This window comes from Helianthus annuus, chromosome 4, assembly GCF_002127325.2.
Source record: "Helianthus annuus cultivar XRQ/B chromosome 4, HanXRQr2.0-SUNRISE, whole genome shotgun sequence".
In the NCBI taxonomy this organism is placed as follows: domain Eukaryota; kingdom Viridiplantae; phylum Streptophyta; class Magnoliopsida; order Asterales; family Asteraceae; genus Helianthus; species Helianthus annuus.
In genome coordinates this window covers 69,617,955-69,642,252 of record NC_035436.2, presented here as the reverse complement: position 1 = coordinate 69,642,252, position 24,298 = coordinate 69,617,955, and the positions used below count along the sequence as shown (strand labels likewise).

The following is a 24,298-nucleotide window of genomic DNA, read 5'->3' as shown; positions in this document are numbered from 1 at the left end:
AAGTTGTTACTTTTAAATTTATAATTATTGCATGAAGCTAGGAAATATATTGTGGTTATTTATTTAATAAACTTATTAGGGGTAAAATAGTAATTCTATAAGAGTTTTTAATGAAATGGATAAATATGTAATATATAGGGTTTAGGAAGGTGAAATATGTTTTTTTTTGGAAGGCAAATTTTATAAAACCACAAAACGAAGGAAAAATCTCCAAGGCGGAGACCCCCTAACCAAAGAATTACATTACATCAAAACAAAATCTTTGCCAATCCTTCCAACCCAACAACCCCTTATTAAATCTACTAGAAAACCAAATAAAACCCAACGCTTTGATGTCCGAAACAATCTCAACCACATTCCGCCGAATATCCCTGAAGATGAGATCATTTCTAGCCTTCCAAATCCGCCAACACGTCAAAATAAGAACACCATGCAACGCTGCTTTCTTCGCTTTCGACCATCCGGATGACGAATAAATCTGCAAGATATCATTGATAGAAAAGAAATAAAATTGAGGAAGATTGACCCAAGAAGCAATCCCATTCCAAACACCACACGTCAACATACACGCCGTGAAAATATGGTCGATGCAATCCTCCTGTTCTTTACAAAACTTGCACCTTAAATCCCCACAATCAATGCCTCTTCTCTGTAATGCCTTTTTAGTCGGAATTCTATCCATCAACATACGCCACATAAACACTTTACACTTAAACGGGAGCCATTTACACCATTCAAAAGCCGAAGCCAGCTGAACAGATCGGTCGCTGCCCAGCCATTTCCGAACTTGAAACATCGAAAAATCTTCTCCCGAAGCCGAATCCCACACCCAACGATCATTGTTAGCCCCTAAAGCAATACCTTCATCAACTGAACGCAATCCTCCAATTGTTCTTCCTCTATATCTGTATTAGGTAGGCGCCGCCACTTCCAAGATAACATCCAAACAGTATCTTGCAACTCAAGTCTATGATAAACCTTGCAATCCTTTTCTGACTCTAACAGAAAAAGATCCGGAAACAGGCTTTTTAAAGGAATCCAAGAAACCCAAGGATCAATCCAAAATCGGATATTCCTACCATTGCCCAAGACGCCTCGAATCATACTCAAACTATTGAAACCACCCACATTTAGCCGATACCCATTGTTAACCAACTTAGACCATGTGCCTGTGAACCTCAAGTTACTTGGAAAAGTATCCCAAGTTTCTATCCGAACCGTGAATCGCCTCCACCACTGTTTTCCAAAGCGCTCCATCTTCATGTCGATACCGCCAAAGCCACTTAACCAAGAAAGCATTATTACACTCTTCTAGCCTTCGAATACCCAAGCCTCCTTGTTTAATGGTTCGAGTCACAACATCCCAACTCATCCAATATAATTTCTTCGAATCTACACTACCTCCCCACAGAAACCGCCTCATCAAACCTTCTAATATGTTTATGATAACGATAGGCGCTTTGAAAAGAGAAAAATAGTAGGAGGGAAGACTCTCCAACACTGACTTAATGAGTGTAAGCCTACCTCCAATCGAAAGAACTTTAGATTTCCACTTCGCTAATCTAGTTTTGAAAACTTTCACCACCGGATCCCAATTGTTGATTCTATTAAATTTAGAGATTGGGGAAATATGTAATAAAAATTTAGAGATTGGAGAAATATGTAATAAAAATTTAGAGATTTGGGAAATATGTAATAAGGCTTCTTTAGGAATGGGAAATATGTAATTAAATTTATGGGTTGGGGAAACATGTAATAAAGCTTCTTAGGAGGAGTAAATATGTAAAAATCCCTTGATTTTTTAGATTTCTTGTGTTAAAGGATAAAAGAATGTCATTAATTAATAATTAAATCCTTATATGTAAAGTCACTAAAATACCCTTCTAATTATATGTAAAATTACTAAAATACCCTCAACTAGCTATTCATTTTTCGCTTCTGAAGATTATCCGTTGAGGAAATGAATATCCGTTGTGTAATACTTCATTTCCAACTCTGAGGAAGCAACCGTTGAAGATGACCCCGTTTGTTCATTTTCGTTTCTGAAGATTTTCCGTTGAGGAAATGAATATCCGTTGTGTAATCCTTCATTTCCAATTCTGATGAAGCAACCATTGAAAATGACCCGTCTGTTCATTTTTCGTTTCGGAAGAATGACCGTTAAGGAAATGACAAGATATTGCCTTACATATCATTGGTGGTTATTTGGCAAATTCACAAATAGACTCCTACGAATAAATTTCGGGACGAAATTTCCTAAAGTAGGGGAGACTGTGACACCTGTGTCACCGCGACCATCAAACAAATACCAAGCCGATGAAATATTGTATTTCATACTTGGGATCTTGTATAAATATGTGTATGTTTTGCACATATCAATTATTGTTCAAATTCAAACTCTACATCGCTTTCTGGAGCATTATACGCAAACTGGTGCGTAAACGTACTCAGTTTATTGCGACAAATACTCTGGAACATCAACATACACTCAACGTACCTTAAATAACCTTTACATAACTTAGAAATAAGTTTTGAAGGCTTTGGTATAGCAAAAACAAGTTAATTCGCTTACAGGGACTAAACTTGACAAACTGCGAAAGTATGCCAATCTGAACTATAACGAACATTCCGGAACATGTCCATAAGTTAAACATACCATAAATATCCTTTACATGGCTTAGAAATAGGCTTTGAGGGGTTTGGTATGCTAAAAGTAAACTTCTGGGTCATTCAGGGACTAAAAGTGTCAAAAAGTGCACAAGTTTGCACTTTCGCGCATAACTTACGTTCTGAATACATCCGGACATCCAAAAATTTATGTAAGCATCCTTATATTATGCCTTAGTGTTTGGCATGAGAAAAATCCATTCGTCGCGTCATTTGGATCGTCTTTCACACTTATGCGCATTCCGTCGTAATTAAGCGAACACCGCGATCGTACGGCCAAACGAACCAACATCCGACACATTTTTGGGCATGTTTCATGTCCACAATGTTTAGGCATCATTTTAGGGACTTAAAGATGGCTTTTCAGGTCTTAGAAGGGCTGGAAATAGCTTAAACACGCAACAGGGACGAAATGTGTAAATTCTGCAAGTGGTGCAGACCAGAGAGGGCCAGGCGGCCCGCGTGAGTTTTGCCCAAATGTGAGGCGGGCCGCGTGGGGATGTCTGACAGAAAGATTTTGCATTTAATGCAGAATCTGGCCTTTCGTTCGATCAAAGGGCGATGCCTTTTCACCCAAATGAAGGGCCAAGAGCCAAGTTCAGTGAATTTAACCCCTGGACACATGTACGCACGAGATCAAGGCACGATATTCGATAAAACGATCCTAACGGTTCCACTTTTCCTATAAATACCCCCCCCCCTTAGTGTAAAAATCACAACAATCTGATCTTGAAGCTCTAAGTTGAAACCATTGTTTCATACCTGAGCTATTTGATCTAGATTAGCACTCGGGGACCCTCCGTAAGTCTTCTTTCGCTCTTTTATTCGCTTTTCGAGTCCGAAAGTCAACGTTTTGTTGACTTTCTGCATTGACCAGCTTATGGTCGATGCGAAGTTCATGGAACTTCATAACGTGAGCGTGATCACGATGGTTATGGTCCGTAGTGACCATACCTACTGATTACCCCGTTATCTAGGCTCAGTGACGAGTCGTAGTTTCGGCCAGAATGTGCATTCTTGCATATTTTGTAACCAAACTACTCGTGAGCATCAAAGCCGTTTGTTTTGATGTCAAACCTGTTTTCAAACTTAGTTAAGCATGTTCTAACATGCTTAGCTTGTCACTTTTAGTTTAGTGCTTATATAGGGTCGTAAGGTAAGCGATCTAAACCATCGCTTATGCTTTCGAACCCGACCCATTTGGTCGGTCATTAGGACCTGACCAAACACATTAGGTGACCATAGCTATAACCTTCCGAGGTTATACCTTGTGGTCACGATGTTAGGCGTTCCAGACGCGTTCTACGCGAACGACGCGTAAGGTAGCATAAGCTACCTAAACGGGTCGTGATGGACCGTAAGCACTTAGGTTAAGTTTCATTTTAGTATGTAGGCTTTGTTAAACCATATTACACGAGTCTCCATACTCGTTTGGTTTTCGAACCTGCGTACTGTCCGATCCTTCGGATTTGGTCCGGTATATTAACATAGCTACCTATTAGGTGCCGTTTGATATCCCGTTTTCTTTAGCATTATCTGGTTATTATACAAGAACTCCAAAGCAATCTCAGGTGAGTACATTGAACCCCTCTTTTACTGTTTTCCAAACTGTTTTGGGGTGAAACACATGTGCCTACTTGCTACTTCCATGCTTTCCGGTTTTCACATCATATACTGCTATGTTCGATAGTACATATATAGTACATGATTTCATTGTGTTTATGCTATGTATGCCCATTGTGTGCGTACTTAGTACATCGTTTTACATCACATGCTATGTATGCCCATTGTGTGCGTACTTAGTACATTGTTTTACATTACATGCTATGTATGCCCATTGTGTGCATACTTAGTACATTGTTGCACATTGCATTACTGTTGCATATGCTCATCCAACATATGAACACATCACACTACATTTTGAACCGTTGTACTCTACAATACATTTCATGCTACGTACGCCCATTGTGTGCATACGTAGTACATTGTTTCACATTGCATTACTATTGCATATGCTCATCCAGCATATGAACACATTACACTACATTTTGAACCGTTGTAACCATTTGACTATGTGAACCGTCTTAACCCTTCAATTTCATGAACCGTCTGTAACCATTGAACCGTGTAAACCAGTTGTATCCGTTGACATGGATTACATTTGACAATAGACATTTGACTATACATGAACATTTCTACCGTTGTTAAACATTTCATCTTGATGGTTTGGTTTGAGTAAGTGATTTAAGTAACGAGGCATGTGTAATATGATACAAGCATGGTGGATACGCCGCTGGTACTTCCTATATATAAGTGTTTGTATGGTAGTACATATCGTAGCGTTATTTGAATCATTTCAATTTGAAACATAGAACATTTTATACAAATAACACGCTTTTCACAAGACATTGATTTACAAACAACAAATCTTATACAAACTCTTTTTACATGGTTATTCAGTTAACCATGCATTGTTCTCTTATTTATACATATCATTTGATCTTACCGTTTTTCAAATGATTTACAAGACAAAGCAAAATACGAGGTTCATGACTAAACATTTTCTCAAACTCAAGTCATGAATTCCGTTTTCATAAAACCAATGTATCTCACAGACATTTTTATGCTGACGTACCTATTTTCACATGTGTTTTCAGGAGATGATGCATAGGACTTATCAAGACATACCTAGGCGGACCTGTGCCTTAGTGACTTAAAACGAGACAAGAACTAGTTAATTTATGTTATGTACACTTTGATTCTTGTTTAGACAATGTAAACCTTCATGTTTGATTTATAAAACGAAACTTCATTCGCCATGGATTTGAAACAATTGATTCTGTTACAACACTCCCCGACGTTTCCGCCACGTTTTGTATGTTCTACGTGGTCGGGGTGTGACACGAACTATACACTAAAACTTCGCACAGGTGCCGGGTGGCCGCGATACGAACATACCTAGTCTAGAATACTTGAGAACTTTCCCTAATCTTCGCATACATGCCTAGAGGGCTGTGATACAAACTATTACGATACATGACTTAATGAACGAACACAAGGCTTACCATACTATTACAATTACTAAACTATAAACTGTGAACTCGCTCAACTAGTTGTTGATCCTCTGTTACATGCCTTGCAGGTCGTTAGATACATGGAGCTTGCACAGGGAGGAGCTGGTCGTTGTGGGCTTGGATCGTGATTGTTTGTTGAACACTTTATGACATCACATACTTATTTATATTGGGTTTTACTTATACGCTTCCGCTAAACAGTGATAACTTACTTATGCTTTGGAAACACCTTTCATATGGATTTGGTTTGGTTTAATTGCTATTACTTTAACTATATACATTGTTCTATATGATTGGTGGCTTGATCCTGGTCAGTCACGCTCCCAAGCGGTGATACTCCGCAGGTGGATTTTGGGGGTGTGATAGATTGGTATCAGAGCCATTGGTTATAGAGAACTTGGTTTTAATATGGGAAAACATTTTTGTTAAAACCAGACTATAACCAGAATAGTGCTCTCAACGATCCACAAGGACGCTTCGCTCCACGTGCAAGACTCAACATCCTAGGTAATAAGGTTTATGTTTATTGCCTACTTGCTAGAATTACATAGAACTTTGCTCGTAGTATGCTTAAATTACATTGCTCACTATTTGTTATTGCTTGAGAACACTTATGTGCTTACACTCTTCTGTCATCGCACTACTCGCGAACCATTCTCACTTACACTACTTTTACTATGAAGATCATGTCTGGACGTGTGAACATGACTCAAGACCAGTTGACGGCACTTATCAATGAACGAGTAGCTGCGGCACTTGTAGCTGCAAACACAGGAGGTATACCCTGCAGTCGTAACTTATTCTAGGATCTTTAGATCCTACGTTCCTAAACAACTCTTATGTTTAACCTCGTTCTGATCTTACACATTAGGTCAACACGCTCATCAGCCCGTATGCACTTTCAAGAACTTCATGGACTGTCGTCCAGGCACATTCGGTGGCACCGAGGGGGCAGTGGGACTCCTCCATTGGTTTGAGAAGTTAGAGTCGGTATTCGAAATGTGTGAATGCCCTGAGGATCGCAGGGTGAAGTACGCCACTGGCACGTTGGAAGGAATCGCGTTAACCATGTGGAACGCGCAAGTGCAGATCTTAGGATTGGCAGCTGCTAACGCCACCCCTTGGAATGATTTCAAGGAACTGATAAAAAGGGAATACTGCACTCGAGAAGACATCCACAAGCTGGAGGATGAGTTTTACCATTTGAAAATGACTGGGTCAGAAATTGAAGCCTAAACTAAACGGTCGAACGAGCTGGCCGTGTTGTGTCCCACTATGGTGGACCCTCCTATCAAGCGCATTGAGTTGTACCTCAAGGGATTAGCGCCAGAGATCCAGAGCCATGTGACATCGGCTAATCTTGATAATATCCAGGCTATTCAGCGCCTTGCTCATCGTATTACGGACCAGGCAGTGGAACAGAACAAGCTGCCAAAACGCATCAGGGCTACCACTACTGCTGTTACTACGTATGCTACTCCCAGTGACAACAAGAGAAAATGGGAGGGGGATTCCAGCAGGGGATCAGTTTCTGTTCAGTCTCAAGCACAGCAGCGTAAGACAAACGACTACCAGAATCCGGGTCAGCAGTTATCAGGCAGTCAGGGGCAGGGTGGATATCGGGGAATTCACCCACTGTGTAATAAGTGCAACAGACACCACAGTGGGCGGTGTCGTAAGGAGCGTTGTCAGAGATGTCTCAAGTTAGGGCATGAAGCTTAAGACTGCAGGAGTTCGAGACCTGCAAATCAGAATCAGCAACACCCACCACCAGCTCCACAGAACCAGCATCAACAACAGCATCAGCGGGGTAACAGGGGATGTTTTCAGTGTGGGGCTGAAGGTCATTTTAAGCGTGATTGTCCCCAGTTGAACCAGAACCAGAATCGCAACAATAACAACAATCAGGGAAATGGCAACAACAACAACAATGGTGGGAACAACAACGGCAATGAAGCAAGGGGTTGTGCATTTGTGTTGGGGCAGGGTGATGCCAGAAATGATCCCAACGTCGTTATGGGTAAGTTTCTTCTCGATGATATTTATGTTACTGTTTTGTTTGATTCGGGTGCGGATACGAGTTATATGTCTTTGAAAATGAGTAAATTGTTAAAACGTACACCAACACCCCTAAACACCAAACATGTCGTAGAGCTAGCAAACGGTAAAAGTGTAGAGGCCACATAGATAGTTAAGGGTTGTAGCATTGTCTTAGCTGGTCAGACTTTCTCCATCGACCTCATTCCTATAGTTCTGGGTAGTTTCGACATCGTCATTGGCATGGATTGGTTATCCAAGCAGCAAGCAGAGATCCTATGTAAGGAGAAGATCATTCGTATTCCTCGTTCGGGTAAAGAACCTCTCGAAGTTCAAGGCGACAAGAGTGGTGCTGTGGTTGGCATCATCTCTTTCTTGAAGGCTCAGAAATGTTTACGAAAGGGTCATACGGCTATCTTGGCACTAGTTACTGATGCAGCTGTGAAAGAGAAAAGAATTGAGGATATTCCAGTTGTACGCGAATTTCCTCAAGTGTTTCCAGAAGATTTACCTGGTCTACCGCCTCATCGCCAGGTCGAGTTTCAAGTTGAGCTAGCTCCAGGAGCAGCACCTATAGCACGCGCACCGTATCGTTTAGCTCCAACTGAACTGGAAGAACTGTCTAAGCAACTACAGGAGCTCTTGGATAAGGGCTTTATTCGTCCAAGCTCTTCGCCTTGGGGAGCTCCAGTACTATTCGTGAAAAAGAAGGATGGCACTCTCAGAATGTGCATAGATTACCGTGAACTGAACAAGGTCACAGTGAAGAACCGCTATCCTCTTCCTCGTATTGACGACTTATTCGACCAGTTGCAAGGGTCGAGCTACTACTCCAAGATTGATCTAAGGTCTGGTTATCATCAGCTGAGAGTACAGGATGAGGACGTTTCCAAGACAGCATTCAGAACTCGCTACGGTCACTACGAGTTTCTAGTCATGCCTTTTGGGCTGACGAACGCGCCTGCAGTTTTCATGGATCTTATGAACAGGGTGTGCAAACCCTATCTTGACAAGTTCGTCATTGTCTTCATCGACGACATTCTGATATACTCCAAGAGTCAGGAGGAACACGAGCAGCACTTACGTCTTATCTTGGAACTTCTTCGAAAGGAACAATTGTACGCCAAGTTTTCAAAATGCGACTTCTGGCTTCATGAAGTCCACTTCTTAGGCCATGTGGTGAACAGGGATGGGATTCATGTCGATCCATCCAAGGTAGATTCGATCAGGAACTGGCCTGCACCGCGTACACCAACAGAAATACGCCAATTCTTGGGTTTGGCGGGGTACTACAGACGGTTCATTAAGGATTTCTCCAAGATCACACAGCCGCTTACTCTACTGACACAGAAAGGTGTCACCTACCGCTGGGGAGATTCCCAGGAAACCGCTTTCCAGTACCTAAAGGATAGGCTTTGCAGTGCACCTATTCTCTCACTGCCAGAGGGCACGGACGATTTTGTAGTTTATTGTGACGCATCGATACAGGGGCTTGGTTGTGTATTGATGCAGCGGGATAAAGTTATTGCCTACACTTCTCGTCAACTCAAAGTTCATGAACGGAATTACACGACGCACGATTTAGAGCTGGGAGCTGTTGTTTTCGCGCTTAAGATATGGCGACACTACCTGTACGGTACCAAGTGCACAATTTACACCGATCACAGGAGTCTCGAGCATATCTTCAAGCAGAAGGAATTGAACATGCGTCAACGACGATGGGTCGAGTTACTTAACGATTACGAATGCGCTATTAAGTATCATCCAGGCAAAGCCAATGTTGTGGCTGACGCTCTCAGTCGGAAAGACACTCTACCTAGGCGTGTACGAGCTTTGCAGCTCACTATTCAGTCCAGTCTTCCTGCACAGATAAGAACTGCTCAGATCGAAGCATTGAAACCCGACAACGTCAAAGCTGAAGCCTTACGTAGCTCAAGGCAACGAATGGAACAAAAGGAAGACGGTGCCTACTATGTAACGGGGCGTATTTGGGTCCCACTTTTTGGCGGTTTACGCGAGCTGGTAATGGACGAAGCTCACAAGTCTCGCTACTCAATACATCCAGGGTCGGATAAAATGTACCACGATCTCAAAACAACATATTGGTGGCCTAGCATGAAAGCCCACGTCGCTACTTACGTCGGCAAGTGTTTGACTTGTGCAAAAGTCAAAGTGGAGTATCAGAAACCAGCGGGCCTACTTCAACAACCCAGGATACCACAGTGGAAATGGGAAGAAATTTCCATGGATTATGTTACTGGCCTGCCTAGATCCCAGCGTGGGAATGATACTATATGGGTGATCGTGGATCGACTCACCAAGTCTGCACACTTCCTGGCTATTAAGGAAATGGATAAGTTCTCCACTCTCGCAGACGTTTATCTTAAAGAAGTTGTTTTGAGGCACGGGGTGCCCACCTCCATCATTTCGGATCGGGATGCACGCTTCACGTCAGAGCTATGGCAAGCGATGCACAAATCTTTCGGCACACGGTTAGACATGAGCACAGCGTATCATCCTCAGACGGATGGGCAGTCTGAGCGAACGATCCAGACTCTTGAAGACATGCTTCGGGCATGTGTTATTGATTTCGGAAACGGCTGGGAAAAGCATCTCCCTTTGGTGGAGTTTTCGTATAATAACAGTTATCACACCAGCATACAAGCCGCTCCATTCGAGGCATTGTACGGACGTAAATGCCGGTCACCTCTCTGTTGGGCAGAGGTGGGGGATAGTCAGATCACGGGTCCAGAGATTGTAGTGGACGCCACGGAAAAGATTGCACAGATACGACAATGCATGGCGGCAGCACGCGACCGTCAGAAAGCCTACGCGGACAAGCGTAGGAAGCCTTTGGAATTTCAGGTCGGAGATCGGGTTTTACTTAAAGTCTCACCCTGGAAGGGTGTGGTTCGTTTTGGCAAACGGGGCAAACTAAATCCGCGGTATGTCGGACCGTTCGAGATCATTGAGAAAATAGGCAAAGTGGCCTACAAGCTAAACCTACCAGCTGAACTCGGTGCAGTTCACAATGTATTTCACGTGTCGAATCTGAAGAAGTGCCTGTCAGAGGAGACCCTCATAGTTCCTTTTAAGGAACTCACTATCGACGAGCGGTTGCAGTTCGTCGAGGAACCAGTTGAAATCACGGACCGGGATGTTAAGGTCCTTAAACACAAGAGAATCCCTCTTGTTCGAGTTTGTTGGAACTCCAAACGTGGCCCAGAGTACACCTGGGAACGCGAAGATCAGATGACAGAAAAGTACCCCCAGTTATTCGGAACCAATGCAACCACTACTGAGGCTGAAGCTACTACTACTGAATTTCGGGACGAAATTCCAAATCAACGGGGGGATGATGTGACACCCCAGGAAAACCAGTGAACAATACAGCTTACCTAGCTTCCTCAGTGAGTGCGTACCAAATTTCGGGACGAAATTTCTTTCAAGTTGGGGATAATGTGACAACTCGAATTTCCATGATTTCTATTTCGCATTCATTGCACGTTCATGTATTGTTTAGTTGGTTTTTGCACAATTGATTGCTATGGAATTGTATACGTTTTGATTCAATGAAGTGTATTGTGTGTTTGTGCATGGTTATGTGTTAATTGTGATAGACTTGTCAAATATGTGAACTTTGTGGTGAAACTGTGAAATTGATGTGAGATGGTGTACTTGTGTAAGATATAGTAATTCAGGGTGTGTAGAGTAATTAGTGGAAAATTAAACTATTCTTAACCCTAATCCTTCACTAAACCTCAAACAAGAAATCAAAGCACGTACTTTCATTCTTTGGTTTTCTCTGGCAATCATCACATCATCATTGGCAAGCTATTCATCACTTTCGATTTCCACATTTTCTCTAGAATCAACACAAGGTAAATGATTATTGTTTATTGATTGTTTAATTGTATCAATTCTTGATTCTTGATTATGTATTCATGAAAACCCTAGCTTTCATATGATATTTTTGTGGTTTTTGATTGAGTTCTGGTGATTTAGAAATGTTGTTGATTAGTGTATGACCAATTGTCTGATGTTATGACACAAGACAGGTTAGGATGATTGAATTGGTAATTGAATTGCTGCTAGACAGAATGCAAAAATATGTAATTAGGGTTCCACGATCGTATGAGAACATAAAACGTAACTGATACAATCTCTGTGAAGTGAACATTCGTATGTTTGATTATCTGTCAGAGTTTTATGACCTGTTACATGTCCGACCTTTTTGATATAGAATAATTGTCTGAGTTTAAATGGACATCCGAATTTTAAACCAAGGAAACATTTGTCTGAGTTTTATAATAGCCTGCTAGGTCCGAATTTTGGCAAACAAGAGATGGGGTCCGACTTTTAACCTCAAGATCACCATGTCCGACCTTTTAAGGGATCAAGGGTCCGAACTTCTTGGCTCCAAAGCCCTTGTCCGACTTTTAGGGATGTAAAGGAGGGGTCCGACCTTTTTTTAGAGGGGTGTGGTCTGAGTTTATGGCCTCTCCCCCTAGTCCGACTTCTGTGAAGCATTTGGGGGTCCGAGGTTGTGAAGGGGGGGAGCCCATCCCCTTGGTCCGACTTTCTGAACCCCACACCTTATCCGGGTTTCATAAGGCATGAAGTCTATCCGACTTTTAAAGCCTTCATTGGTCCGAGTTCTTTTGTATGATATGATACAAGGTCCGACTTTGTGAATGTTGTTATATGCATAGCCCAACTTGTTTTATAGAGATGATATTTATTGTCCGACTCTTAAGGATGATATGCATAGTCTGAGTTTTAAAGTGATTCCGGCCCAACTGATAACCCTGTTAAATAAATAACTCTGTTAGTTATTAATTCTGTTAAGTTATGCATGAAACTCCGTTAATTATGTAACTATTAATCATGTCAGTATGTTAGGTGTACGATAACTCTGATTAATTCCGAATGATTCTGTTACGTATGTCCTCTATGCTAAGTGCGTAAATCTTGTCAAGTATGGTACCTCGTTAAACCTGTTAAACACGGTAAGACATGTTAATGGGTAATATTGTTCGAATAAATTGAGAAAGCCTTTATGTGAAACGTGGACTGTATGAACATGATTGACTGACGCATGATGCATGATATCAACTGTCAAGCACACTCTGTGGTATTAATTGCATGAGAAACTTTACGAACTTGAACTGATTGAGAATACGTGCATAACTATAGGATTTGACTGATTACTTTCGAGCGCATAATATTAGCATACCGAGCAAACCAAGGTGGGTTCACACAGCCAAGGCATGGGGTTCCCAGGGTGGGAATGGGATTGATATATTTATTTGTACTTCTCTAGATAATGGAACGTAGTGATATGATCCTCGGGTGAGGAAGGTGATTGGTTAAGATACTGCTAGACTAGTGATGCTTATAGAACTGATCTTCGCACACACGCCGGGATTGGCTGCGATAATATGACTGATCTTCGCACACATGGCAGGGTTGGCTGCGATAATATGACTAATCTTCGCACACATGTCTAGGAAGGCTGCGAACTATACACTAAAACTTCGCACAGGTGCCGGGTGGCCGCGATACGAACATACCTAGTCTAGAATACGTGAGAACTTTCCCTAATCTTCGCATACATGCCTAGAGGGTTGCGATACGAACTATTACGATACATGACTTAATGAACGAACACAAGGCTTACCATACTATTACAATTACTAAACTATAAACTGTGAACTCGCTCAACTAGTTGTTGATCCTCTGTTACATGCCTTGCAGGTCGTTAGATACATGGAGCTTGCACAGGGAGGAGCTGGTCGTTGTGGGCTTGGATCGTGATTGTTTGTTGAACACTTTATGACATCACATACTTATTTATATTGGGTTTTACTTATACACTTCCGCTAAACAATGATAACTTACTTATGCTTTGGAAACACCTTTCATATGGATTTGGTTTGGTTTAATTGCTATTACTTTAACTATATACATTGTTCTATATGATTGGTGGCTTGATCCTGGTCAGTCACGCTCCCAAGCGGTGATACTCCGTAGGTGGATTTTGGGGGTGTGACATAAACATATGCAACAAAAATGTTCATGTAAATCAATGTGTCCATATGCTGAGTAAACATATGCAACAGAAATGTTCATGTAAATCAATGGGTCCATATGCTGAGTAAACATATGCAACAGAAATGTTCATGTAAATCAATGTGTCCATATGCTGAGTAAACATATGCAACAGAAATGTAATGTAAATCAATGTACTAAGTACGCACACAATGGGCATACATAGCATGAAATGTAATGAAATCATGTACTATAATGTACTAACAACATAGCAGGCATATGATGTGAAAACATGGAAAGCATGAATGTAACAGATAGGCACATGTGTTTCACCCCAAAACAGTTTGGAAAACAGTAAAAGAGGGGTTCAATGTACTCACCTGAGATTGCTTTGGAGTTCTTGTATAATAACCAGATAATGCTAAAGATCACGGGATATCAAACGGTACCTAATAGGTAGCTATGTTAATATACCGGACCAAATCAGAAGGATCGGATAGTATGCGGGTTCGTAAACCAAACGAGTATGGAGACTCGTGTAATATGGTTTAACAAAGCCTACATACTAAAATGAAAACTAACCTAAGTGCTTGCGACCCATCACGACCCGTTTAGGTAACTTATGCTACCTTAACGCGTCGTTCGCGTAGAACGCGTTTAGAACGCCTAACATCGTGACCACAAGGCATAACCTCGGAAGGTTATAGCTATGGTCACCTAATGTGTTTGGTCGGATCCTAATGATCGACCAAATGGGTCGGGTTCGAAAGTATAAGCGATGGTTTAGATCGCTTACCTTACGACCCTATATAAGCACTATACTAAAAGTGACGAGCTAAGCATGTTACAACATGCTTAACTAAGTTTAGAAAACAGTTTTGGCATCAAAGCAAACGGCTTTGATGCTCACGAGTAGTTTGGTTACAAAATATGCAAGAATGCACATTTTGGCCGAAACTACGACTCGTCACTGAGCCTAGATAACGTGGTAATCAGTAGGTATAGTCACTACGGACTATAACCATCGTGATCACACTCACGTTATGAAGTTCTAATGAACTTCGGGTTGACCATAGGCTGGTCGATGCAGAAAGTCAACAAAACATTGACTTTCGGACTCGAAAAGCGAATAAAAGAACGAAAGAAGACTTACGGAGGGTCCCCGAATGCTAATCTAGATAAAAATGGCTCAGGTATGAAACAATGGTTCCAACTTAGAGCCTTTAGATCAGATTGTGTGAGTTTTTAGCAAAATGGGGGGGGGGTATTTATAGGAAAAGCAAAGCCGTTAGGATCGTTTCTTGAATAACGTGCCACAATCTCGCCCGTACACTTGTCACAATGTTATGGTAAGTCAGAACTTGCCCCTCATTGGCTGGAAGAGACAAGGGCAATTGGACCTTTCACCATTTGAAGAGGCAAGCAGCTGGGTTCAATGAATCTGCTGTACTGGGGACTCCTTACGGACTGTATGGCTTATGGCTTACGGTTCGTAAGCCCTCACTTTGGCAGATTTACAGTTTTGGTCCCTGCAGCCCCTAAACTTGGTATTTGATGCATTTTTGACACGTTTAAGCCCTGTTAACCCCATTTCAAAGCTCTAAAATGAAGTTAAAGTATAGGGAACTTAAAATGTGCTCAAAAATATGTCAGATGTCGGTTCGTTTGGCCGTACGGTCGCGATGTTCGGTTAATTACGACGGAATGCGCATAAGCGCGAAAGACGATCCAAATTGCGCGACGAATGGATTTTTCTCATGCCATACACTAAGGCATAATATAAGGATGCTTACATAAATTTTTGGATGTCCGGATGTATTCAGAACGTAAGTTATGCGCGAAAGTGCAAACTTGTGCACTTTTTGACACTTTTAGCCCCTGAATGATCCAAAAGTTTGTTTTAGCATACCAAACCCCTCAAAGCCTATTTCTAAGCTATGTAAAGGATATTTATGGTATGTTTAACTTATGGACATGTTCTGGAATGTTCGTTATAGTTCGAATTGGCATACTTTCGCAGTTTGTCAATTTTAGTCCCTGTAGGCGAATTAACTTGTTTTTGCCATACCAAAGCCTTCAAAACTTATTTCTAAGTTATGTAAAGGTTATTTAAGGTATGTTGAGTATATGTTGATGTTCCGGAGTATTTGTCACATTAAACTGAGTCCGTTTACGCACCAGTTAGCGTATAACTTGTCACACCCCGACCACGTAAAACATCAAATCGTGGCGGAAACGTCGATGAGTGTTGTAACAGAATTATTGTTCCACAACCAAGGTAATTAAAATAATATTTTATTCATCACCCAAGGGTGGAATACATTGTTCAAAACAAGAACCAACATGTTACATTGTCTTAAAACTATTGAAATAAAGAGTACATAACGTCATTAAACTAAGTCTAGCTCTGTTTTATGTCACTAAGGCCCGAGACCACCCTAGCATGTCACGATCATCATCCTATGCATTAGATCCTGAAACACATGTGAAAATAGGTACGTCAGCATAAAAATGCCTGTGAGATACATAGGTTTTGTGAAAATAGGATTCATGATTTAGGTTTAAGAAAATGTTTAATGAAAACTTTGTCATGAATCCAGTTTAAGTGTTTGCTTATAAAATGTTTGAAAAGCGATAACAAATCAGTTAATATGTATGTATAAAAGAATGTTGTATGGTTAAAAGAATAACCGACTAAAAATAAGTTGTATGAAATAAATTATTTTGTAAAACAAAGTCTTGTGAAAAAGATATTATTTGTGTAAAATGTATAAGTCCAAAATTGAATGATTTAAATAACGGTATGTCATGCAATACATTACAAGCACTTATATATAGGAAGTACCAGCGGCGTATCCACCATGCTTGTAACATACTACACACATATCGTTACTTAAGTCACTTAAACAAACCACCAAAGCATATAGTTCATGTTCAAACCTGTGACAACTCGAATTTCCAAGATTTCTATTTCGCATTTATTGCACGTTCATGTATTGATTAGTTGTTTATTTGCACAATTGATTGCTATGGAATTGTATACGTTTTGATTCAATGAAGTGTATTGTGTGTTTGTGCATGGTTATGTGTTAATTGTGATAGACTTGTCAAATATGTGAACTTGGTGGTGAAACTGTGAAATTGATGTGAGATGGTGTGCTTGTGTAAGATATAGTAATTCAGGGTGTGTAGAGTAATTAGTGAAAATTAAACTATACTTAACCCTAATTCCTTGTTCACTAATCATTTTTCACAAAACCAAAGTACTGTATTCTCTAATCCCCTAGCAATCATCACCATCATCATCATTGGCACAAGACATTTCCGCACTTTTGATTCATCTTTCTCTAGAATCATTCAAGGTAATTGTTATTTGATTATTGTAATCCTTGTAAACCCTAATTGATTTCTTGATTATTATCAATTCTTGAATCTTGTAATACTTGAAAACCCTAGTTCTTCATATGATACTTTCTGTGATCATTGATTGGATTCTGATTATGATGATAATGATATTGAATAGTCATTTAATCGATTGCCTGGTGATTTTAGAATACATGATTGTTTTGATAATTGGATTGATGCTAGACTGATATAATGTAATTAGGGTTTTTGATCGCATGAATATTGAAGTGTAACTGTTGTGATTCTGTGAATTGTACTGGAAATCACGTATGTGGATAGCTCGTGCATTAGGTCAGAGGTTTATTGAATAGGTTTGTCTGAGTTTTATATCACAATGATGTCCGAGTTTCATAGGGGTGTTATGGTCCGAATTTTAACCCCCATGACCCTGTCCGACCTTTAAACTCTAGTAAGGGGGTCCGAACTCTTAAGGGTTGTTTGTCTGAGCTTCTTAAACACTTTGTGGTCCGAGTTTTGTTTAAAGGGAGGGTGGTCCGACTTTGTTTGGACTCAAGGAGGTGGTCCGAGTTTTAAAGGGGGGGACACCACTGTCCGAGTTTTAATCCCCCCTCACTTGGTCCGAATTTTGATAGGTGTTTCTCTTGTCCGACTTTCAATTGATATGTAACTAGTCCGACTTTTTAATCATATGAACATGATCCGACTTTTATTGTTTGTTGATGTCCGACCTTTATATGATGTTTCAAGGTCCGAAATTGCTTATCATGCTTAGCCGACCTTTTTACTTGTGAGATAGTGTCCGAGCTCTCATGCCTTGAAGTTTTGTTTAAGTGTTATGCTTCGATGATAGTCAGAATGTCACACCCCGACCATGTAAAACAACAAAACGTGGCGGAAACGTCGGGGAGTGTTGTAACAGAATCATTGTTTCACCACCATGGATTAAATAGTTTTGTTTTATTGAATTATTGAATTCAATGTTTTGGTACAATTTAGATAAATACAATAATTGTTTTCTCAGTTTTTAAGTCACTAAGGCACGAGTCCATCCTACGTTTAGCATGCATCAACAATCATCACATAGCAGTACCTGAAACATATATGAAAATAGGTACGTCAGCATAAAAATGCCTGTGAGTAACATAGGATTTTGTGTATTAGATTCATGGCTTTGGATAATGTGAGAAAAGGTTTTATGTTTTCAAAATAGCCATGAATCTAATGTAAAAGTTTTGTTTCTGAAAAACGAGTCGTTTTGGAAAAGAGTTTATAGTATAGACAAAAACATACTTTGGTTTTGAAAAGCTTGTACAAATAGTATATCATAGTATACTTTAGTTTTGAAATAGTTAAATGGATAGTATATCAAAATATACTTTAGTAATTAAAATAATAGTTTCGGTAGTATATCTCAAGTATACTTTGGTTTAAGAATAAAAGTATTGGTAGTATATCAAATTATACTTTGGTTTGTAAATAGCATATCAACTATGCTTTGGTTAAAAGTAGCATATCAACTATGCTTTAGATAGTATATCAAAATATACTTTAGTTTAAAATAACAAAGTTGGTAGTATATCAAACTATACTTTGGTAAACAGTAGCATATCAAACTATGCTTTGGTAAATAACAAAGTAGTATGTTAAAACATATGTTGGATTTTGTACTTAGTATATCAAAATATACTTTGGTAGATCACATTTGAGAGTACATCAGACTGTACTTTTGTAGTATATCAACATATACAAAGAGAGTGTGATTTGGTATTCATTCAAGCCTTAGTGTATCAAACTACACTTTGGAGACTATAGAAATACCACGAAGGCAATTTCTATTTGGTTAAAATTTGGTTTCTGACATTCCATACAACAGGAATGGGGTGTCTAGTCCTATAGCGCTATATCATACTACCAATCGGCTGGGTGAATGTATAAAAATGGTACAATCCAACAATTTGTTTATTAAGTTTTGGAAAATCAGTGTTTAAACCATAGGTAATTGTTTAATTTGTCAAAAGAATATGTATTAAGCATGTGTAATCATATAGTTTAAAATCAGGAAAATAACAGATAGGCATATATGTTTCACCCCAAAACAATTGAAAACAGTAAAAGAGGGGACTATGTACTCACTTGAGATTGCAAGTATCCTTGATTAAGTGTCCTAACAAAGCTCGGGAAATCAAGGAATCAAGTGGCACCTAGTATGGATCACTATGTTAAACAATCGGATCCTAAATCGGGAGATAGGATAGAATGAAGTTCTATAAATCAAATGAGTATTGCAACTCATATGGCATGATTTAATAGAGCTAACATTCTGATTTGGAAGTCTACCTAAGTGCTTTTGACCCGTTTCGACCCATTATGGTAGTATAAGCCACTATAATGCGTCGTTTGCGTAAAACTAGGTTCGGATGGTTAACTATGTGCTATGTCAAGTCTTACATGCCCAATTATCCCTAAACATGTTACTAATTCAGATTATATGTCAAAAATATGTTCACATAGTCAAAATACGGATTTTAGCTTCAAAAGGGCATTTTGGTCATTTCCTATGGGCATACAAGCTAACTAGCATACGACTAACCAATCCTATGTGATCATAAGGTATAACCTCAGTGGTTATTCCGTATGCAACTATGATCACTAACTAAGCTTGGTCGGATCTTAAAGATCGACCAAATGGGTCGGGTTCGAAAGGCTAAGCGGTTGTTTAGACCGCTTACCTTACGACCCTAAACAAGCACTAATCTAATAGTGTCGAGTTAAACATGTCAAAACATGTCTAACCTACTGATTTGGTATCAAAACAAAGCGTTTTGATACCCTAAAGTAGTTCCGTTGCAAAATGCGTGCTAAAACGCATTTTGACCGAAACTTTGACTCGACACTACAACTAGTTAACGTGTAATCAGCGGCTATAATCACGAAGGATTATAACTATCGTGATTACAATCACGTTTCAAAGTTCAATTGAACTTTGACTTGACCAATTGATGGTCAAAACCGAAAGTCAAACTGTTGGCCAAACGTTTGACTTTCTGCATTACATAAGGAAAAAGCCATAAAAAGAATGAAAGAAGCTCACTAAGGGTCCTTGCTATCTTTTCAACAAGAAGACAAAGTCCCAATTCAGCTTAGGAGAGCTCCCAAGCAGATGTAGAGAGGAGAGAATGAGAATGAGCAAGGAATGAAGGAGTTAGGATGGCTATTTATAGTTGTGGTGAGTTAATAGGATCATCACAAGTGTTTTGATTAGCCATTAAGCAAAGGAATCTGGCCATACAAGTGTAATTGACAGCTATACTTTGCTTGGAGAGGTGCTAACTTGGTCACCACACAAAGGAATTGCAAGAAAGGTCCCTGAATTATCAAACTGATGCTGAAAACAATGTTTCTGCCCAGATGTGATGGTCGCGTAGCACGACCATAAAGCCTTATGGTCATCGCGCTACGCGACGGTGTAGGCTGAACTTTCAAAGTTTGGCAGAAATGGTCCCTGCACGTTTTTAAAGCCTTTTTCGATGCGTTTAAACCCCGTTAACCTCATTTTAAGGCTCTAAAATGAAGTTAAAGTATAGGGGACTCAAAACATGCTCGAAAACATCTCGGATGTCGGTTCGTTTGGTCGTACGATCGCGTTGTTCGGTTAATTACGACGGAAGTCGTAACGAACGCAAAATCGATCCAAATTAAGCGACGAATGGAATCTTTGTATGCCGATCACTAAAATAAAAATATTTTAGTGTGTACAAAACTTTTGGATGTCCAGATGTGGTCAGAACGTAAGATATGCGTGAAAATGCAAACTTACGCCGTTTTTGACACTTTTAGTCCTTGTAAGATCATATAAGCATGTTTTCGCACACCGAACCTATCAAAGCTTATTTCTAAGCCATGTTTAGGTTATATATGGTATGTTTAACTTATGATCAAATTCCGGACTGTTCGTTACCTTACGAATCGGTATAGTTTCGCAGTTTGACGCAAATAGTCCCTGCGATCGAATAAACTTGTTTTTGCCATACCAAACCTTCCAAAACTTATTTCTAAGTTATGTAAAGGTCATTTAAGGTATGTTAAGCCTATTTCACTATTCCGGTGTGTTTGTCGCGCTAAACTGATTACGTTTACGCACCAGTGCACGTATAACTTTCCAGAAAGCGATTTAAAGCTCGGAATTGAACAAGAATTGATATGTGCAAAGGATACACATATTTATACAAATCCCAGGTATGAAACACAATGTTTCATAAGTTTGGCATTTGTTTGGTGTTCGTGGTGACACAGGTGTCACAGTCTCCCCTACTTTAGGAAATTTCGTCCCGAAATTTAATTCTAGAGGAAACTTGTGAAGACAACTGTGATCGTTTCGCTTTCAAATGAATCCTTCGTTTCCCAAGTAGAACTCTGGGTCACGTTTGGATTCTTAGCGAATCTGTTAACTGCCAGAATGTCGTTGTTGTAGTACCGAAAACATGGGGTTTTGAACATCAGATAGGAGAATGTTTCCTATGAAGACTATTATAGGAAACTTGTGTGTGCTCGAAATCAGAGTCGGAGATTGCAAAATAGAATGGCATTGGTCAAGGTCCAGGACTTCTAGTAATTTAAATAACGCTACTTTCGCAATGTAATAAGGAACACTTATATATAGGAAGTACCAGCGGCGTATCCACCATGCCCTTTTACATTGCTCCCGTCTCGTTATTCTCATCACTATAGGTCTTAACACATGACAAAACTTGTTGTGGTTTCTGTGCACTGAATTCCATAATTACGTATGCATCCATAATTACGTAATTCCTTGCACAGTCCGCACAGTTCATCTCATAATGTGTAGGGTAAAATCAAACAAACATGAAATGACTTGACTAGATCACCAAAGGATCTTTTTAATTAAATCAACGAACGATCTTTTTAACTAGATCAACACATGATCTCCTTATCTAGATCGTCGTATGATCTTTTTATATAGACCATTTAAGGGATCTTTATAACTCGGAACCAAATAATCGTTTTGAATCAGCACTTTGGAATCCAAGATTCTTACTATTTGCATAGAAGCCCCTTAAGGATTTAAGACAGTACTTTGAGTATCCTTCTGAGAATCTAACATATGAAAATACGGAAGATTCCACCAGGACTTAGATAACGAGCTTTGGAGTTACACATAAACACAAAATCACCAAATTGTGTATTCGTTAATTTAATTATTAGCTCGTTTGTGAATTTGAAGTACACTAGAAATCCAATCACGGACTTTAACTAGCACTTTAAAATATCCTCAAGAATCTAACTATGAAGATAGGAAGATCTTATAAGGATTTGGAATTTGTTTCTGTCGTGTTATAATATTCGTATTAGGATAAATAAAGAATCCAATTAAGGACTTACGACAGTACCTTTATCAAATCAAAGATTTGAAATGGTACTTCAAGTATCTGATTAAGAATTGCACCTGTACTTTGTTTCTTAAAAGAAACTAGTACTTAGGATTTTTGGGGAGATCACAAATGATCATAGAATAAAGGAATCACACGAGAAGTTTGTTCTGAAAAGAACATGGTTCTTTGGTGTCGATATTGTAGGTGTGACAACTCGAAATTTAGAACCTTTCGTTGTAACTTGCTTGTACGTTTTGTGACTAGTTAAAATGATAACGTGAACCCTTTTATGTGATAAGTGCTTTGTTGTGAGTGCATTTGTATATATATGTGTACGTGTTTTATGTGAACCGAGAACCCAACCCGAGAACCAAGAACCCGACTCGAGACCATGAGGTCTCGAGTGTATAGTAATCGGTTTTGGGCCTTGGGCCGAGAACCTTTGGCCGGTTGGGCCTTTGGGCCGTGAACCCCCACTCGAAACCCACTAAGGGTGCACACACTTGGAACTTGACTATATAAACTACCCTTAGTTAGTTTTTACCACTTGTTGAACATTACAACACACACACTCTCCTACTTCTCTCTCTCACCTAAACTCTAGAACACAAACACACTTCATCATTCTTGGATCTTTGGACTTGGATCGGCTCACACACACACCCGGTTGGAAGCTTTTCACACACCCTCGAAACCCATAACCGGTTAGTGTTCTTAATGCTTTGTTGAATGTTAGTGTGTTTATGTTATGTTATGTTTGTAAGATGAGATTATGTGACAATATGTTAAGATGAGTTATACATAATGTTTTGAAAAGAAATCGGTTCATGAATGTTTCTTGTTATGAGTTGAACTATACATAAATATTTGATAATGAAAATGGGTTCATTGTATGTTAAAAAGGGTGAATGATGATATTGGTTGCACTTGGATTAGATCCGAAAAGTTTGGGTGTTTATACTATGAAAATCGGCTAATGAATATGTTTGTCAAGTAGGATGCATGCTAGTAAAATTGTATCTTGATAGTTGTTCATGATTTTGGGTGAATAAGTCGTTAATATGTTATGAACTTGTTGAATATGTGTTTGAATATGTGAAGAACACTTTGAATGATAGTTAAGAATGTGAAAACCCTTGTGATTTTGATCCATCTTTGACTAGTAACCTGATTAGGAAAACTGTTAGTGGAATGCTATTGGTAGTTTCCGGATTTGGGCCTGATTATACTGTACTAATGGGACTGATACACCTGCATCAACACGTGAACTTGAAAACGACAGCTTACCGACTCGCAATCACCCGTTGCGACTCGCAACCACAGCGTGATGACTCGAGACCACGCGGTTGCGACTCGCAACCATAACAGGACAAGCCGAAACCACAGGTTACGAGTCCCGTTGCGACTCGAGACCTCAGCATGATGAATCGAAACCATGGTTGCGACACCAGTTGCGACTCGCAACCATCCATGATCAACACACAGCATGACTCGAGACCATGCTTGCGAGTCCGGTTGCGACTCGAGACCACACTTTTGGGCCTTAGTTAATGGGCCAGACTGATGGGCTTCTGTGTTAACTGCTTTTACGTGTTTGGGCCTAAGTAGTTGGGCTGAACTTGTGAACCGTATGTGCTTCTATTGACTGTTAACTGTTACTGCTAAACGTGCTTGCCAAACGTGTTGAACATTTGTACACTACTTGGTTCGAAT

General features: G+C 39.8%; 1 protein-coding gene across 1 annotated transcript; it reads right to left on the bottom strand.

The window, feature by feature from the left end:
• Window positions 1–238: 238 nt before the first annotated feature.
• Window positions 239–1,299, bottom strand: LOC110870115. The gene is made up of 2 exons (XM_022119316.1): window positions 1,004–1,299; window positions 239–905 (listed from the first exon to the last, which is right to left on the bottom strand). Exons 1-2 carry the CDS (start codon window positions 1,297–1,299, stop codon window positions 239–241), a joined length of 963 nt encoding a protein of 320 aa, XP_021975008.1.
• Between the last annotated feature and the right edge of the window lie 22,999 nt (window positions 1,300–24,298).